Raw genomic sequence first — 19,264 nt, forward strand, 5'->3', positions numbered from 1 at the left:
TGAACTCACATTGATTGGTAAATGAATTAAGCCACTTAAACTATGCTAGAAACTAAGAGAAAGGCATGAGTTCAAGGCCAAGTCAGCTCTGTCTCTACTATATAAATATTTCATTAATGCAAATGCTTCACTACTTTCAGAATTATAGTATAATACTCCATCAGCAAGCAAAAATACCTGAATTACAGGTGGCAAAGCTAATAGCTGTTCTTCTTGAGCACACAGATATACTTCATTTCCCAACAATGACCATGCATTAATCAATGGAATACAAGTGGAAATAAATCCCATTCCTTTGGCTGAATATTAACAGAAGTTCTAGGATATGAAAGCCATAGGATACAACCCTGAACCCCTGGTAACTTGATCCTTGATTGCTGGATGAGCAACTAATAAATATTTATCACAGTGAAGGCATTTTTGGCTCTATCTACTTGTTACCAAGACTTAGTCTATCTTCTCTACCAAGAGTTTCCATTGACAATAATTTCTAATTACCTGTTTCTTATCATAGTCCAGGTTGAGAAATTATTATTTGTGAGAATTATTATTCATTCCACCAGATGATCTAGATTTTCTTTTTATTTCTCTCTCTTTACATTTCATTATGTTGTCTGTTAAATTGCCCATGAATTGGTTTCAAATGCTTTGTGAAATGGGGCATAAAACAAATATGAAAAAAAGAAGGAAAGAAGGAAAAATTACAGAGGGCTAGAAGAATAGAAGTAATGATGTTTCATGGGGGTATACTTGGAAGATGCAAGAAGTACTGTGGGTTTGTTAGCCCAAACACCTTCCCAGCTCTGTTTTTAGCCTCTCTTTGGTTTAGGTCCATAAAAGCTAAAAAGTCCTTTACTCATGCTTCCTCAAAGCTACTGCTTCAAAAAGCATTGAATCAGAAACTGGAAACTGCTAGGTTTTTCTGGGAAAGACTTTGCACTTTGGATGAAAAGGATGGATAAAACTGTAGTGCTCTTTCTCCTCTCTTCTTTCTTTATGCGAACTGTGATATCTGGATTTGGGACAACTCTCCTAGCGACTATGACATAAGAAATCTGAAGGACATATCAGAAAGCCCTGGAGATGTCACACTAACGTTACTGAACTGCTTAGTGCATCCTAGCAAACTCCTGCCTCAAGTCTTCTGTTGTGAGAAAAATAAATTTCTAATTTTCAGCTATTTTTTCCTCTGGGACTTTTTTTTCTTGCAGCTGAAAACCTTCATAATTGCATCCTAGCAAACTCCTGCCTCAAGTCTTCTGTTGTGAGAAAAATAAATTTCTAATTTTCAGCTATTTTTTCTTCTGGGACTTTTTTTTTTGCAGCTGAAAACCTTCATAATTGATTAAGGAATATTAAAGGAAAGACTAACCCTGAGAGGAAAGAATTAAGAAGTGATTGGTTGAAAAGGTAAAGAACAGGAAACTGTCAGGGTTGAGTCTATAAAGGACTATAAGGATAGTAGTGTGAAACAGTAGTGGTATTTTGGAGGGAGACAACTCTGGAGCATACTGATCTCAAGGTGCATATAGAAGTTCTGAGTGTAATAGTTAGGTGGTCATAAATAATTTTCAAGGGTAGGAGTAGCCTGTAGCTTTTACTTGGTAGTGAAAGTTGACTGGTGCCAATAGTCAAAATCTCTAGGGACAGTAATTCAGAGGAAAATAGGGAACACCCAGTGAGTGTAGATGAGAAGAAATTATTAGTACAAACAAGTAATAGAATATGAATATATATATATATATATATATATATATATATATATATATGGCAGCGCTCCAAGATAGTAGGTTGGCCAATAATACAAAATTAAGTAGATAGCTTCAGAGACAAAATATGAATATGATGTCTCTTTTCACATGCTGGCCTTCCCTTATAATATGGCTCTCTAACCTGATCTTATGCTTAGTTTTCATTGGCCTCACACATTTGTCATGATCCCAGGTCTTCTCCTCAGTTAAGTAAAGCCTCAGCATTCTCTAAATTCATTATGTGAATACAGGCCATACTACACTACCAGTTGTTGTTTGATTAATTTATTAGTTTTCCTTTTAGATGATCACTAGAAATCATTTATCTTCTCCTTACATCAGAATCAATTTCTATACTATTTATAACAAAGAGATAACCAATTGAAAAATTGGACAAGACACTTGAACAAGCACTTCATAACAGAAAAAAATAAACTTAGCAAGTACACATTTGAAATATCTGCAACTTCACCAATAATTAGAGAAGTTCATATTAAAACTGCAATGCATTATCATTACAAACTAATCAGATTTGCTATTGGTGAAAATGTAGAGTTACAGAAATTCATGGTGAGAGTATATGACCTTAAACCTTTGGAAAGTTGTCATTGTTGATCTGGATTTAACATACACCTACATTATATTCTAAAAATGCCAAATCTAAGCATGTAACTCAGCAGAGCCACAGGACTGGAAAAGGTCAGTTTTCATTCCAATCCCCAAGAAAGGCAATGCCAAAGAATGCTCAAACTACCGCACATTGCACTCATCTCACATGCTAGTAAAGTAATGCTCAAAATTCTCCAAGCCAGGCTTCAGCAATATGCGAACTGTGAACTTCCAAATGTTCAAGCTGGTTTTAGAAAAGGCAGAGGAACCAGAGATCAAATTGCCAACATCCTCTGGATCATGGAAAAAGCAAGAGAGTTCCAGAAAAACATCTATTTCTGCCTTATTGACTATGCCAAAGCCTTTGACTGTGTGGATCACAATAAACTATGGAAAATTCTGAAAGAGATGGGAATACCAGACCACCTGACCTGCCCCTTGAGAAACCTATATGCAGGTCAGGAAGCAACAGTTAGAACTGGACATGGAACAACAGACTGGTTCCAAATCGGAAAAGGAGTACATCAAGGCTGCATATTGTCACCCTGTTTATTTAACTTATATGCAGAGTACATCATGAGAAACGCTGGGCTGGAAGAAACACAAGCTGGAATCAAGGTTGCCGGGAGAAATACCAATAACCTCAGATATGCAGATGACACCACCCTTATGGCAGAAAGTGAAGAGGAACTAAAAAGCCTCTTGATGAAAGTGTAAGAGGAGAGTGAAAGATTTGCCTTAAAGCTCAACATTCAGAAAACGAAGATCATGGCATCTGGTCCCATCACTTCATGGGAAATAGATGGGGAAACAGTGGAAACAGTGTCAGACTTTATTTTTGTGGGCTCCAAAATCACTGCAGATGGTGACTGCAGCCATGAAATTAAAAGACGCTTACTCCTTGGAAGGAAAGTTATGACTAACCTAGATAGCATATTGAAAAGCAGAGACATTACTTTGCCAACAAAGGTCCGTCTAGTCAAGGCTATGGTTTTTCCAGTGGTAGTGTATGGATGTGAGAGTTAGACTGTGAAGAAAGCTGAGCGTGGAAGAATTGATGCTTTTGAACTGTGGTGTTGGAGAAGACTCTTGAGAGTCCCTTGGACTGCAAGGAGATCCAACCAGTCCATTCTGAAGGAGATCAGTCCTGGGTGTTTTTGGAAGGAATGATGCTAAAGCTGAAACTCCAATACTTTGGCCACCTCATGCGAAGAATTGACTCATTGGAAAAGATCCTGATGCTGGGAGGGATTGGGGGCAGGAAGAGAAGGGGATGACAGAGGATGAGATGGCTGGATGGCATCACCGACTCTATGGACGTGAGTTTGGGTGAACTCCGGGAGTTGATGATGGACAAGGAGGCCTGGCTTGCTGCAATTCATGGGGTTGCAAAGAGTTGGACACGAATGAGCGACTGAACTGAACTGAACTGAATTAACAGAAATGGGTGTGAATGCATACCCAAAGAAATGTATAAGGATATAGATTTATAAGGTTAGAATAAAATTTATTGTAATGGCCCTCAAATGATTAGAATAAAAAAAATTAAATGGTGATCTATTTCATATAATACAATAATATACTGAAATGAAAAGGAAAACACTCAAAACTGTTTGAACAAAAATGGATGAACTTCACAAATACATTTGTGAGCAAATAAAAAGACATAAAACAGTGTATGTTAATCCATTCATATGAAGTTCAAAGATGGACAAAACTAATATGTATATATTTATATACATGGAGGATTCTGAGTTTTATAAATGTTCTAGAAATTTCTTGATCTAGATGATGGTTGTAAGAGTTCAGAATAACTCATCTACCCACTTATAATTTGTGATCTTTTTGGTATATATGTATTTCTTTAATATATTTTTCAAAAATTCTATCTCCCTCTTCTCTTTCATTTGAAGTTTCTACTTGAAAATCTACTAATGTTGGCTTTTATTAATCAGTTTTTGTTCCAACCATATTTATGGAAACTTTTCTTTTTTTTTCTTAATCTCACTTAGACATTCATAATAGTGACTCTTTAATGGCATTTTTCCACCTCAGATTTCCCAACTCTTTCTTGATTGACACCTTTAATTTTCTTTCTCTCTCTTCAGCTTTATCTTCATAGACCACCCAAGAGAGCTATGTAAATCTACATTTTAAATACTTTTTCTAAATCTTCATTGAGAATGAAGGGAATTGTCTAGCAAGAGTATAAATATCTGTTAGAATAATTTTGATAATGGATAAATTGAAGTCAGCTAGATCACCATTTCACTCCCATAGTATCCATCATTTCTGTACAGTTGCATTTATATGGAACTACTCATTCCTACCTTGCTTTCTATGACTGAAAACTCAATGAGAGTCTTACCTAGTAGGCAGTTACCACATTTTGTAAGTGAAAGAAAGCCTGCAAAATACTGAAAGAATGGTTTCAGCATCAAAGTAGTTGAATGGGAGTTACATATAATATGTAGTAAACAAGTTTATTTTGCTTTTTAATGAGAAATGAAAGAAAATGTATATTTAAGCCACTTTCTTAACTTCACGCTTGTTGAGGACAGGGGAAAGTGGGAAGTAACCGCTATTTAATAGCAGAATATGTGCAATCTAATAGATAATTTCATAATCTTCATAATCAGCACTGCATTCATCAAGTGGGTTCTGTTATTCCAACTAACGCTTTTGAAAACAAAGACTCAGAAGAGTCAAGTAACTTGCCCAAGTTCATATAAAATTAACTGACCTAGCCAAGATTAGAACCTCAGACTGAGTGATTCCAAAACCCACCATCTTTCTTATCTACCTTCCTGCCTCATTTCTATGAAAGTTAATGAGACATGCATGTATAGTAAGGCGATCAGAGACTTCTAATTACTTACATAACATTTTAAAATATGGTATTTTATTGAACTATGTTTATTTTGGTGCTTAAGCTTTAATATCTAAATTAAGAAGACATCATCATTATATCTTTTGTAATGCACCACTTTCATATTTATCAAATCATTTGGAAGTTGTGGTTGGAAATTCCTAGAGACCACTGGTAATGGTGCTAAATTTCTTTTCATTAGTTCCATTCATTAGCTTCAATAGCTGAATATATTAACTAGATCTCACTTATGTATTAATCCCATAACTTCCTAATGTTAAGAATATAATTTGATTGTTAATATATATGGCTTTTTAAATATATGGCTTGATTGCTAAATCAAATAGAACACTTAAAGATTTTAAATACAAATTGTAACTGTTAAGTGTTTTCCCTCTTATTTTTTTCAAGCAAACATACTAAAACACTTTTTCACAAGACACATATAAAGAGTTACTGTTTCATAATAGTATACTGTGTAAATATTATTCAGTAGTATTTAAGGAAAATTACTCATTATAGGCAGTATAAGGGCTTCCTTAAAGTAAACTGGGTAAAATCACATCTATGATAAACTTTTATTCTTCATCTCCCCTTCAGGTACATAGGGTTAATGAGCATAGATTATATTTAGAATGAGTTATATGATTATATTTAGAATGAATTAGAGTTATAACTATATTTAGAATATAGTTATATTTAGAATGGAATAACTGGAATGGCTCAATTCCAGTTGAGCTATTCCAAATCCTGAGAGATGATGCTGTGAAAGTGCTGCACTCAATATGCCAGCAAATTTGGAAAACTCAGCAGTGGCCACAGGACTGGAAAAGCTCAGTTTCATTCCAATCCCAAAGAAAGGCAATGCCAAAGAACGCTCAAACTACCGCACAATTGCACTCATCTCACACGCTAGTAAAGTAATGCTCAAAATTCTCCAAGCCAGGCTTCAGCAATATGCGAACTGTGAACTTCCAAATGTTCAAGCTGGTTTTAGAAAAGGCAGAGGAACCAGAGATCAAATTGCCAACATCCTCTGGATCATGGAAAAAGCAAGAGAGTTCCAGAAAAACATCTATTTCTGCTTTATTGACTATGCCAAAGCCTTTGACTGTGTGGATCACAATAAACTATGGAAAATTCTGAAAGAGATGGGAATACCAGACCACCTGACCTGCCCCTTGAGAAACCTATATGCAGGTCAGGAAGCAACAGTTAGAACTGGACATGGAACAACAGACTGGTTCCAAATAGGAAAAGGAGTTCGTCAAGGCTGTATATTGTCACCCTGTTTATTTAACTTATATGCAGAGTACATCATGAGAAACACTGGACTGGAAGAAACACAAGCTGGAATCAAGATTGCCGGGAGAAATATCAATAACCTCAGATATGCAGATGACACCACCCTTACGGCAGAAAGTGAAGAGGAACTAAAAAGCCTCTTGATGAAAGTGAAAGTGGAGAGTGAAAGATTTGCCTTAAAGCTCAACATTCAGAAAACGAAGATCATGGCATCCAGTCCCACCACTTCATGGGAAATAGATGGGGAAACAGTGGAAACAGTGTCAGACTTTATTTTTGTGGGCTTCAAAATCACTACAGATGGTGACTGCAGCCATGAAATTAAAAGACGCTTACTCCTTGTAAGGAAAGTTAGGACCAACCTAGATAGCATATCCAAAAGCAGAGACATTACTTTGCCAACAAAGGTTCGTCTAGTCAAGGCTATGGTTTTTCTTGTGGTCATGTATGGATGTGAGAGTTGGACTGTGAAGAAGGCTGAGCGCTGAAGAATTGATGCTTTTGAACTGTGGTGTTGGAGAAGACTCTTGAGAGTCCCTTGGACTGCAAGGAGATCCAACCAGTCCATTCTGAAGGAGATCAGCCCTGGGATTTCTTTAGAAGGAATGATGCTAAAGCTGAAACTCCAGTACTTTGGCCACCTCATGTGAAGAGTTGATTCATTGGAAAAGACTCTGATGCTGGGAGGGATTGGGGGCAAGAGGAGAAGGGGACAACAGAGGATGAGATGGCTGGATGGCATCACTGACTCGATGGATGTGAATCTCAGTGAACTCTGGGAGTTGGTGATGGACAGGGAGGCTTGGCATGCTGTGATTTATGGGGTCGCAAAGAGTCGGACACGACTGAGTGACTGATCTGATCTGATCTGATCTGATATTTAGAATGAGTTATAGAAACTCAACTCAGCACCAGAGTTGAGTTTCTAATAGTCCTAATATATAGTTACTATCCTAAGTATTGGCTACTTCTGCTGACTGAGCAGTTCTGTACCAATGACAACACTTAAGGAATCTCACCCATCCCGCTGATTAGAGGTAGACATTGAGAGAGCAGATGCTAATAAGGAGGTATGACCACAGAAGTAACAAAAGAGGTTTAAACAGAGATGCCTAAAGCTAAATATTCATATTTTAAAGTGTATTTAATAAACTTTAAATTTTAAAATATATGTATTAAATACACATATATTAAATATATTTTAAAACATAAATATTTTACTTTAGGCAAATATATATACATGTATCATATGGGGCTTCCCTGGTGGCTCAGACAGTAAAGAGTCTGTCTGCAACATGGGAGACCTGGGTTTGATCCCTGGGAAGGGAAGATCTGGAGAGGGGAATGGCCACTCCAGTATTCTTGCCTGGAGAAATCCATGGACAGAGGAGCCTGGCAGGCTACAATCTATGGGGTTGCAAAGAGTCAGACACAACTGAGTGACTGACACTTTCACATATCATATATACACGTGTGTGTGTGTGTGTGTGTGTGTGCGTGTGTGTGTATATAGATGTTCTGGACAAAGTGGGGAGGAAGAAATGGTGCACATACCTTTGCTTGTCCTGCTTTTGTGATGGCAGGTATATTAAAGAGCTGTCCGGTATAAAAATGCAGACCACTGAAAAGGATCACTGCAATAGAGTCACCTTCATTCTCAATTACTTCAAGGATATCCTCTAATCTCAATGTGTCTTCCCCCTAAAGTCATGGTAGGCATAAATTACACAATATCCACAATGACAACTTTTCCGTTTATATTTCCCAATCCAAAAATCACTTTGGGATCTTTCTTATCATAAGAAAAAGCAAAGGTATTTTTTTCAAGTTAAGAGTCTTCAAAAATCTGGCAAGAACATGCATTTGAACATGCTTTTTGTTATTAAGAAATGATAATACAATAGTAAAAAGTATTTTATAAAGTATAAGTTTTTGCAAAACTCTATTGCCTGATTTTATTCTTCAGTTTTTCAATTAATCTTTACTATTTAGATACTTATAAATTATTTCATTTTTATTCCCATCCAATAAAATACCAGAAAAATAGGATATCCATAAAATATTAAATGTCAAAACTGATTTCTTGCAAATTAGTATTTTACTTATCAATCTAAAATCATTAATTTTTTCCAGATAAAAGACACATATACATCATCTGAGTGAAACTTAACCTAATATTTTCTATTAATTTAAGAGTAATATCTATTCCATACCAATCTGAAGGTAAAGATCCAAACACAAAGAAATTATCAATGAAATTCAATATTATCAAGGTTACTTTTCTCCCACAATTCAGTGATCAGTTAGTTTGTGAATATTGTGAATGATTTAATTTGGTCTTATAAACAACTTGAGTGAAAGGACTCTGCCAGATACAAATTATAAATTTGTAGCCTAATAATTCTCATCTATTTATGAAGTCTTCATGAATTTTCTACACTGCTCAATCTGACATGGTCTTGAAATCAAAGTATCACTAGCTACATTAATATTTGGGGAAAACTCATTACAGTATTAATGGATTTTTCTTCAATTGTTTTTAATTTTGGTAACTCTTACTATTTGCCAATTACTATGTCCCACATTAGGCATATATCATATGTATCACATATGTAATAATATGCTAATTTCTGCTAGTAGTCTGAGACTTGTTTGAAAAAATGATAATCTATAAAAATAAGAGTGATAAATTGTACTGGTCAATCTACTTGAAGGGCAGGATAGAGATAAAGACATAGAGAACAAACTTGTGGACACGGTGGGGGAAGGAGAGGAGTTGAGTGAATAGCCCTGAAACATATCCATTGCCATATGTAAAACAGATAGCTAGGAGAAGGTTGGTGTATAGCACAGGAAGTTCAACCTGGTGCTCTGTGATAACCTACAGAGGTGGGATGGGGGAGAGGTGAAAGGGAGGTTCAAGAAGGAGGGGGATATATGACTGATTCAAATTGTTGTATAGCAGACACCAACACAATATTGTAGGCAATTATCCTCCAGTTAAAAATAAATTTTAAATTAAAAAATAGTAATTCTAAGAAAAAAATTTAAGGTAAAATTAGTAACATGACAACCCCAACCTCTTTTTTTTTTTTTCCTGTAGAGGAAGCTAATACATTTTGTCCATTATAATTGTTTAAAAAAGTAAGGAAAGTGCTCTATATACTAATGCTTTATTCCTTTAAAGAATCAGTACTAAGAAAATGAGAAATTTATTTTCAATGATAAGATATGGTTCTGTTTCATGTTGACCTGCTTCAATCTAGTAATGCTAAAGAGTAGTCCCAAATATATGATTAAGTCATACAGCTCCACAACACTTATTACGTTAAAAAAAAAACAAAAACTTGTGATGGCTATAGTCATTTTTACTAGAAATAAGCAATTTATATATAATATATGAAACATATCATTCCAAAGCTGTGAGAACTTTCTGTGCCATTAATAACATGTTGCCAAAAAGAAGTGAATAGAGTAGATCTTTAATTTCTCAAATTGGTTTTGGGTTGAAAGAAATAATTGTGCAAACATTGACTTGGGAGTGTCATACATACATGAAACCTAAAATTTATCCTGTGTGAATCTGTTGGTGCCAAGTCACACAAGCTGCAGGGTTTAGATATCAAAGCCTGTACAACTTAGCCTTACAGCTTTATTAATATAAAGGGCATAGTATTTTAGATCTTAAACATATGGTCAAGCCCAACTGTTTCCTTTGTAATCTGTTTAAATATAAAGAAATCTCAGAGATAAAGTAAGTAACACAAAGTCACGGGGATTTCCCTGGGGAGTAATAACAAGATTGTAAACCTAATTTCCTTCTGCTACACTAAGTCCTTTTCAATACCCCAGACTAAACTCAGAGGCAAACATTTGGTACTTAGATTAAGAGGGGCAAAAAGATAGGCATCATTCAACTTCAACAAATATAACTGATTTTTAATGTGATTTTAATGGCACCCACAGGCAATGGCATTTAAATTTGAAAATGATATATGCAAGTTGCTATCACCTCCCATCCCACTGAAGAATATGGCAGACTCTAGTGGTATTGATAGGAAAATAGTTTGCTTATAATATGACAAGCTCTTGAAAAAATTAAAATAAATACACTTCTGAGTTAAGTTTCTATTTTAAGCAAAATGACCTAATAGTAACAGAGTATAGGTCTTTTATACTTTCTTGAAAGTTCCATTAAAGTAATGAAGATAAACTTTTGAAGAAAATGAAGAAAAAATCAATACTAAATAGAAGCATGATGAATATTTATTTCTCTTTCTTATATACCTCTCTTGGCTTTATAATCCGCATACTTTTCTCAATGTTAAGTCCATGAAGTTGAAGCTGTGACTCAACAGCATACTGGAAAAGAAAGATGATTTATTAAATCAAGTCCAGTTCACAGAAGTACATTAAAATATCTCAAAAAAAGATAATAAAATAACAATAAAAGCATATTATCATTTTAGATTCAAGGTCAAGGTTAAAAGTGACTAAACAGAATGTATCAGAGAAAAATTTAACATTATTTACATGCAGCAATCTGAACAGAAATATTATAGGGATAGAAATGAAGGGTCATTTATTCTTTAGAAATATGACATTTTTTGAGTAAGATATTTAATTAATCTAATTTGAGTCAAAACAGAGTTTAGAAAATAACCAAAGTGAGCAGTGAAGACTTGCTAGGCTTCAATACAGGATACAGAAATGGCTTGCCCTAAAAAGAGTAAGCTAGTGTAAGAAACGGATAAAAAAAGTTCCCTTCATTGAGAGCCCCAGATGAAAATGGGAACCAGAAATTTTAGGGACCCTGAATTTTTTCAAGATAAATATTCTTGATCCTTTTTAGTAAGATCATGGCTATTAATTTGAATGATTAAATGCCTTGAAATTATAAGACATAGGCTAGAATACTTAAATAGTGATAATATAAAGATGGAAATTAAGTTTCTCTAATACTAAAACTGAAATATGCTTTTATCTGTGTTGGTGTCTGTAACAGTCAAATTTCTTATCAACTGAAATTGCAAAAAAAGTAGCATGGTTTTTTTCCTTGAACCACAAAAAATTCTTAAAGTCTTCAAGGCATTTTTTAAATTAAAAACTACCAATAATTATGCTAGTGTGTTATGAAAGCAAATGGACAGATAAATGTTTATATTCCTACTTTAGGTAACTAAAGGGTTAAGTACTGGGGTGTGTATTGATTTAATTTCATAAAACCAAACAGCAACAAGAATTAATAAAACATTTATAACTGCACTTGATTTAGACCAGTGGTTTGTTCAGTGTCTTTAAAAAGACTAATAAATCAATGTTCCTACTCAATTCTTTCTTCCCTTAACACATGTTTTACTTGAACAAAAGAAATAAAACTACAATCTATAAAAATGCATAAATCAAAAGCATTTGACAGATCTTTTTATTATAAGGTTACTTAGAAAAGACTAGTGAATAAACATTCAAGTCAGGCAAATGACATGCTCCTTTAGGAAGAGTAGAAAGAATATAAATATCATTTGAAGAATCCTTACATGATCTGAAGGGAAGGCTTTGGCTTCTAGGAGAATTTTATACCGTTTGGGTGTAGGCTTGAAAAATGATAACTGCAATGAAATGGATTTATTGAGAAAAGCATTAATGTACAACATAGACATTTGTTCATTTTTATACCATACTTTAATTTTATAATCTCCAGCATTTTAAAGGAATTAATTAACTACACAGTTAGATGCCTATCAAAGGTACATTTTTCCAATTAGCGTTGTTTCCAATGAATTCTAAAAACAAGATATTTGCTCACTATGTTTATCAGTAGGAAAGCAAATTTGAGAGAAAAATGTGAATCAGATAAAAATGAATTCTCAAACTTCACTTAAATGCTAATTGAAAATTAATTGAAAATTGAAAATCTCAATGCACTTAATGGCAATTGCTCTGATACTGAAATATCATAGTCTATCTACTGCCACCTGGGAAGCCTATCTATATGTATGTCTTATTCATAGCTGTAGATTTGGTTTCTAGTACATAATCTTTCTAAAGTTTTATGATTGTATGAAATCTAATTTTAAATCCAACTGAAAATTCCTTTGCCCTAATGAAACATTTGGGATTTCTAGATTCACCAGGGATAAGTAGCTCATGTGTTCAGTGGAGCCTTGTCATTTCTCCGTGCAGTTCTTGGAGAATACTGACAGACAATAATAACAATAAGGATGACTGCTATTGTTAATTGGATGTTGACCATTGGCCGGGGTGCTAAAACAATTTTCACATATTATCATGTTTTATATGTATGAGGTAGATATTATCATCCTCATTTTTTACAAAGGAAAAAATTAAAATTAGAAATGCCAATTGTTGTTTAGTTGCTAAGTTGTGTCTGACTCTTCTGCAACCCATGGACTGTAGCCCACCAATTTCCTCTGTCCATGGGATTTCCCAGGCAAGTATATTGGAGTGGGTTGCCATTTCCTTGTCCAGGGGATATTCTTGACTCAGGGATTGAACTTATATCCCTTGCACTGCAGGTGATTCTTTATCACTGACCCACCTGGGAAACCCAGAAATGCCAATACCCTTGTCCAAAATCAAACAGGTATTTAAGTAATCTAGCTGGGAGCCAAACCAGAGTTGTCTAAACTGAAAGTCATGCAGTTTACCTTCATACTTAACATACTCCATAAGCACTTTCCTTCAGCCATGTTTAATAATCATGTCTGTATATTATAAAAATAAAATATCAGTATCTTAATAGTCCATCTTTGTCCTATAGACATGTTTTCAAAATCTCACTTAAAAATGAAATACAAAATTTTCATGACATTAGTTACTCTAGGCACCATATTTCAAACCAAGAATATATATTTTAAGGTATACATATTACCAAATTCTTAAAATGTAAGAAATACCTAAGCAGAGTGACTCAATGTTTGTTATTGTTGTTCAGTCAGTAAGTCATGTCTGACTCTTTGTGATATCTTGGACTGCAGCAGGCCAAGACTCTCTGTCCTTCACTGTCTCCTGGAGATTGAGCCATTTCATGTCCATTGAGTCGGTGATGCTGTCTAACCATCTCATTCTCCACTGCCCCCTTCTTCTCATGCCCTCAATCTCTCCCAGTAACAGGGTCTTTTTTAATCTACCCCCTAAAATCAATGTACAGAAATATAATATTCCATAGTCGAACCCCCTAAAACTCAGCATATTGGAAAACTGTCTTTCTGAAAAGATCACTGCTTGCTACCATTTTTACATCGTTATTTTGTGTGCTTGCCGCAATTTAGCTTTTTATCAACTGTGACTCTTATTCCTTATGTTCTAAGATAAGAGCTCAGTATTCTAAAGCTGTTTGTAAAGAGACAACTCTCCCATGATTATGAAGAAGCCATTCTAGCAGGGCCCAGCATTTCCTGGAATAATTGAAAATAATCTCACAATTTATTTTTAAGTAAGTAAAACTCCAAATCCTCATGAATTAAAGATGGAAAAAATCAGATTCTGTAAATGAGTGTATTCTAAACACTGGTGGGAAAGGAAGCTTACCAGTAGAAGATGTAAATTAACAGTCAAACCATTCATTAGGGCTATTTCTTTCTCATTGGCTCCTGAAAAATAAATATACAGTAATTTAGATTTTCCTGTTAGTTTTAAGGGTGCTTGGAAAAACAAAGTATCACCATTTCACCTTAATGTCTTTAGTGATAAGGGCATATTTGATGCGTCATCACAAAGAAGTGGAAGCTTTCCCACTTGACTAGTTTTATCAAATGATATTTGGACTCACATGCACATAGCTAGCTAAAAATACATTTTCTTTTTGACATAATAAATAATAACAACATAATAGTGAAGCATTTGCTTTCTCCTGTAAACTAAAAATGATCTATCCTATCATCAGCTAGGTTGCCAAATTCCCACAGAACACATTTTTGTGGTAAGTGCATCTCGAAGAGGAATCTAAAAAGAATTGAAGGCCAATCACATCTTTAAAGCTGGTTGTTTCTAACATTAAATTAATGCACCTTTAATAAAAGAAGGCAATGCTGCTAAACATAACTCACTGTTATTACAGTGAAATATACAGTAGTTCCTAAGACAAAAAAAAGCTAGTAGTTAAGTAAATGCTAAATAGCTCTGGGTTTTCTTTATTCACACTGATATGAGATAATTAATATAAATATGTATTGTTTGATGAAGAAAACATGCAAAATTAAGATAACCACAACACAATCATAATCTGATCTAATTCCTATTAATAAGGGTTATACCACTAGAAACAGACCCAAAGAGAAAGCATACAGTGGATACTTAAGAACTCAGAGCACAAACAAAGGTAATAATACTTTCCCCCTTTTGCTTCTTATGATGTCTCTTGAAGGCAATTAAAATAGTATCTCCTTACCATTGCTGAGAAAAAGAGGGTATGAGCTTTAATGTTTGTAAGGCTGTACTAAGTGTAAGAGAAAATGCTTCATAAAAGTCTTGCACTTTGTATCCAATGAGATACTTCTGATAGAATCCCATTTTACTCAAAAAATAGACTGTAAGTAGGATAATTATTCTAATAAGTAGACAGAGTTTTAGGTTAAATTCACTTGAGGGGAGGCCACTGGAGATAAGTGGAATTTATATTTCAATATAGTCATTTAAGGAAAGGCCTGTGCTTTGAACTAGTTAAGAAAAACTTGTTGCATTTGATGGATGGATTTCCCCACTTGATATACAAGTTCAGTTCAGTTCAGTTCAGTCGCTCAGTTGTGTCCGACTCTCTGCGACCCCATGAATCGCAGCACACCAGGCCTCCCTGTCCATCACCAACTCTGATATGCAAGATGGGTAAACAAGTGGTGGCTGTTAAATATGTATCTCTGGTCATTGTAAGGTGAATAGTGTCTCAAGTCCAAGGAAATAACAACCTCATACTGCATATATATATATATATATATATATATATATATATATATATAAGTTGCTCAGTTGTGTCCAACTCCTTGAGAGACCCCATAGACTGTAGCCTGCCAGGCTCCTCTGTTCATGGAATTATCCAAGCAAGAATACTGGAGTGGATTGCCATTTCCTTCTCCGAGGGATCTTCTAAACACAGGGATCAGATCCAGGTCTCCCACACTACAGGCAGATTCTTTACCTTGTGAGCCACAAAGAAGTTCTTCATACTGTATTCCTTGCACTAAACAGGTATCTCACACACGCTAGATAGCTTATGTTGTATATGGGGGCATACATCTTCTATGGTATGAGCATCTTTTTGAAATATGATGAAAGAAATGCTTCCAGATTTATTTGCATTATGGTATGAATTTTCACTATTACTTATAAAACAAAACATCATCTAAGACATCAATCTGATATTATTCTTAACTTCCCGTTAGCTCTTTACACATATATTTTCTGAAAACTATTAATTTTAATAAAAAATATTCTGGCAGGGAATGTGGAAGAAGGAAAGGAAGGAAAAATAATACATTTCACCATCCTTATCCATGGATGTGAAACCCATGGATATAGAGGAAGGAGTGTATTCATGGAACTACCCATTTTATGTTAGGGACTTGAGCATACACCTATTTTGATATCTTGGAGGGAATATCCTGTGTGGACTCCTGGAAGCAATCCCCAAAGAAACTGAGGGGTACTGTATCAAGAAAGAGCAGAACTAATAGAAAGAAAAGCATTTGAAAGACTGTGCTGTTGTTTACTTGCTAAATTGTATGCGACTCTTTTCGCGACCCCATGATCTGTACTCTCCAGGCTGCTCTATCCATGGGATTTTCCAGGCAAGAATACTTGAGTGGGTGCCATTTCCTGCTCCAGGGGATCTTCCCAACCCAGGGATCAGATCTGCATCTCCTGCATCACAGGGGGATTATTTCCCACTGAGCCACTGGGGGAAGCCAGAAATAATGTAATGAGAAGAAATCAAAAGAGGATAAAATAATTTATAAATTTACCACCAAATGAAAACAAAGATATGGAAGATGCAGGAAAAAAAGAGGTAGAATTTCTATACAAGGCCAATTACCTTTTGATTAAAATAATTATCCTTGCCTAAGAAATGTTAGTCCTTCAAAGAATACAGTGTTCATTTTGGATCACCTAATTTTTTTCATGCATAGAATGTGATGAACCACAGGTGCTTGGGCTGAATTAATCTATACATACACTTGGCCCTGTGCTTTGCACTCTTCACTCTCAACGGACTGCTAAAACTTGGATCAGTTCAATCCTTCACTGACTTGAATTTGTCTGCCCACATACACAAAAATTATCCCACCTTAGCACTTTAAATTCAATCCAGTTCTTCACAAATGCCCTCCTCACCTGCTTATGAACTTCGTGAAGGGGAAGCTCAGTGTATTTAACATGTGTGCATACACACCCCAGTATAGCTAAGGATGGTGCATGTTTTAAGGCTGTATAACATTAACAGAAATGTTTATTCCAAATATGACCTAAAGCACCTAAAGAATCAAGTGTTCTTAACATTCACGGGCTACAAATCAGATAGATTTTTAGCATATTTTCAAAAGAAAAGTTACCTAATTGACCTATTTATTTTGGTTCAATTTGTATTTCTGAAATTCATGTTTGTACCTTTAAGATATTTCAATATTATCAGCATTCCATATGACAATAAATCTTCATTTAAAGCAAGTTGAAATTCTCTCAAGTTGCTTTTGTTTGTTCCTTTTGTTTTTCCTAAGAGCTTTTTTTTGAACTAATGTTGACACATCAAAAACTGTAAGTATGGGCTATAATTTCCTGTGCTATACAATATATCCTTATTGCTATCTATTTTATACATAGTGGTTTGTAACTGCCCTAATTTCCTCCCCCCACTTCCCTCTCCCCTTTGGAAACCACTGTTTCTTTTCTACATCCCTGAGTCTGTTTCTGTTTTGCATATACCATCTTTTGCACTATTTTTTAGATTGTGCTTTGTCACTCAGTTGTGTCCGACTCTTTGCAACCCCATGGACTGCAGCCCACCAGGCTCCTCTTCTTCACTTTCTGCCATAAGGGTGGTGTCATCTGCATATCTGAGATAATTGATATTTCTCCTGGCAATCTTGATTCCAGCTTGTGCTTCATCCAGCCCAGCAGTTCTCATGATGTACTGTGCATATAAGTTAAATCAGCAGGGTGAAAGTATTCAACCTTGACGTATTCCTTTCCCGATTTGGAACCACTCTGTTGTTCCATGTCCAGTTCTAACTGTTACTTCCTGACCTGCATACAGATTTCTCAAGAGGCAGGCCAGGTGGTCTGGTATTCCCATCTCTTTAAGAATTTTCCACATTTTGTTGTGATCCACACAGTCAAAGCCTTTGGCATAGACAATAAAGCAGAAATAGATGTTTCTCTGGAACTCTTGCTTTTTTGATGATTCAGTGGATGTTGGCAATTTGATCTCTGGTTCCTCTGCCTTTTCTAAATCTAGCTTGAATATCTGGAAGTTCACAGTTCGCATACTGTTGAAGCCTGGCTTGGAGAATTTTGAGCATTTCTTTACTAGCGTGTGGAGAAGGCAATGGCACCCCACTCCAGTACTTTTGCCTGGAAAATCCCATGGACGGAGGAGCCTGGTAGGCTGCAGTCCATGAGGTCGATAGAATCAGACACGACTGAGTGACTTCACTTTCACTTTTCACTTTTATGCATTGGAGAAGGAAATGGCAACCCACTCCAGTGTTCTTGCCTAGAGAATCTCAGGGACGGGGAAGTCTGGCGGGCTGCCGTCTCTGCAGTCGCACAGAGTCGGACACGACTGAAGCGACTTAGCAGTAGCAGTAGCAGTTACTAGCATGTGAGATGAGTGCAATTGTGTGGTAGTTTGATAATTCTTTGGCATTGCCTTTCTTTGGGATTGGAATGAAAACTGACCTTTTCCAGTCCTGTGGCCACTGCTGAGTTTTCCAAAGTTGCTGGCATATTGAGTGCAGCACTTTCACAGCATCATCTTTCAGGATTTGAAATAGCTCAATGGGAATTCCATTACCTCCACTAGTTTTGTTTGCAGTGATGCTCCCTAAGGCCCGCTTGACTTTGCATTCCAGGATGTCTGGCTCTAGGTGAGTGATCACACCACGTGATTATCTGGGTTGTGAAGCTCTATTTTTGTGTAGTTATTCTGTTTTTTTCTTGCCACCTCTTCTTAATATCTTCTTTTTTTTTTAAATTAATTAATTTTTTTAAATTTTATTTTATTTTTAAACTTTACATAATTGTATTAGTTTGGTTCAGGATGGGGAACACATGTATACCTGTGGTGGATTCATTTTGATATTTGGCAAAACTAATATCTTCTGCTTCTGTTAGGTCCATACCATTTCTGTCCTTTATTGAGCCCATCTTTGCATGAAATGTTCCCTTGGTATCTCTAATTTTCTTGAAGAGATCTCTGCTGCTGCTGCTGCTGCTGCTAAGTTGCTTCAGTCGTGTCCGACTCTGTGCGACCCAATGGACGGCAGCCCACCAGGCTCCCCCGTCCCTCGGATTCTCCAGGCAAGAACGCTGGAGTGGGTTGCCATTTCCTTCTCCGATGGATGAAAGTGAAAAGTGAAAGTGAAGTCGCTCAGTCGTATGGACTCTTCGAGACCCCATGGACTGCAGCCTACCAGGCTCCTCTGTCCATGGGATTTTCCAGGTAAGAGTACTGGAGTGGGGTGCCATTGCCTTCTCCGAAGAGATCTCTAGTCTTTCC

The 19,264-nt window shown here is 35.8% G+C and overlaps 1 protein-coding gene across 2 annotated transcripts in view; it reads right to left on the bottom strand.

The window, feature by feature from the left end:
• KYNU (kynureninase) overlaps positions 1–19,264 on the bottom strand; it is a 121,410-nt gene that overhangs the window by 58,898 nt on the left and 43,248 nt on the right. For both annotated transcript variants that reach the window (XM_061438798.1, XM_061438805.1), the window contains 4 exons: positions 14,086–14,147; positions 12,072–12,143; positions 10,822–10,896; positions 8,089–8,235 (listed from right to left, as the gene is read on the bottom strand). In XM_061438798.1, the coding sequence (XP_061294782.1) occupies positions 8,089–8,235; positions 10,822–10,896; positions 12,072–12,143; positions 14,086–14,147 (356 nt within the window). The remainder of the gene's footprint in view (positions 1–8,088; positions 8,236–10,821; positions 10,897–12,071; positions 12,144–14,085; positions 14,148–19,264) is intronic.

The sequence above is a fragment of the Bos javanicus genome, chromosome 2, assembly GCF_032452875.1.
Source record: "Bos javanicus breed banteng chromosome 2, ARS-OSU_banteng_1.0, whole genome shotgun sequence".
In the NCBI taxonomy this organism is placed as follows: Eukaryota; Metazoa; Chordata; class Mammalia; order Artiodactyla; family Bovidae; genus Bos; species Bos javanicus.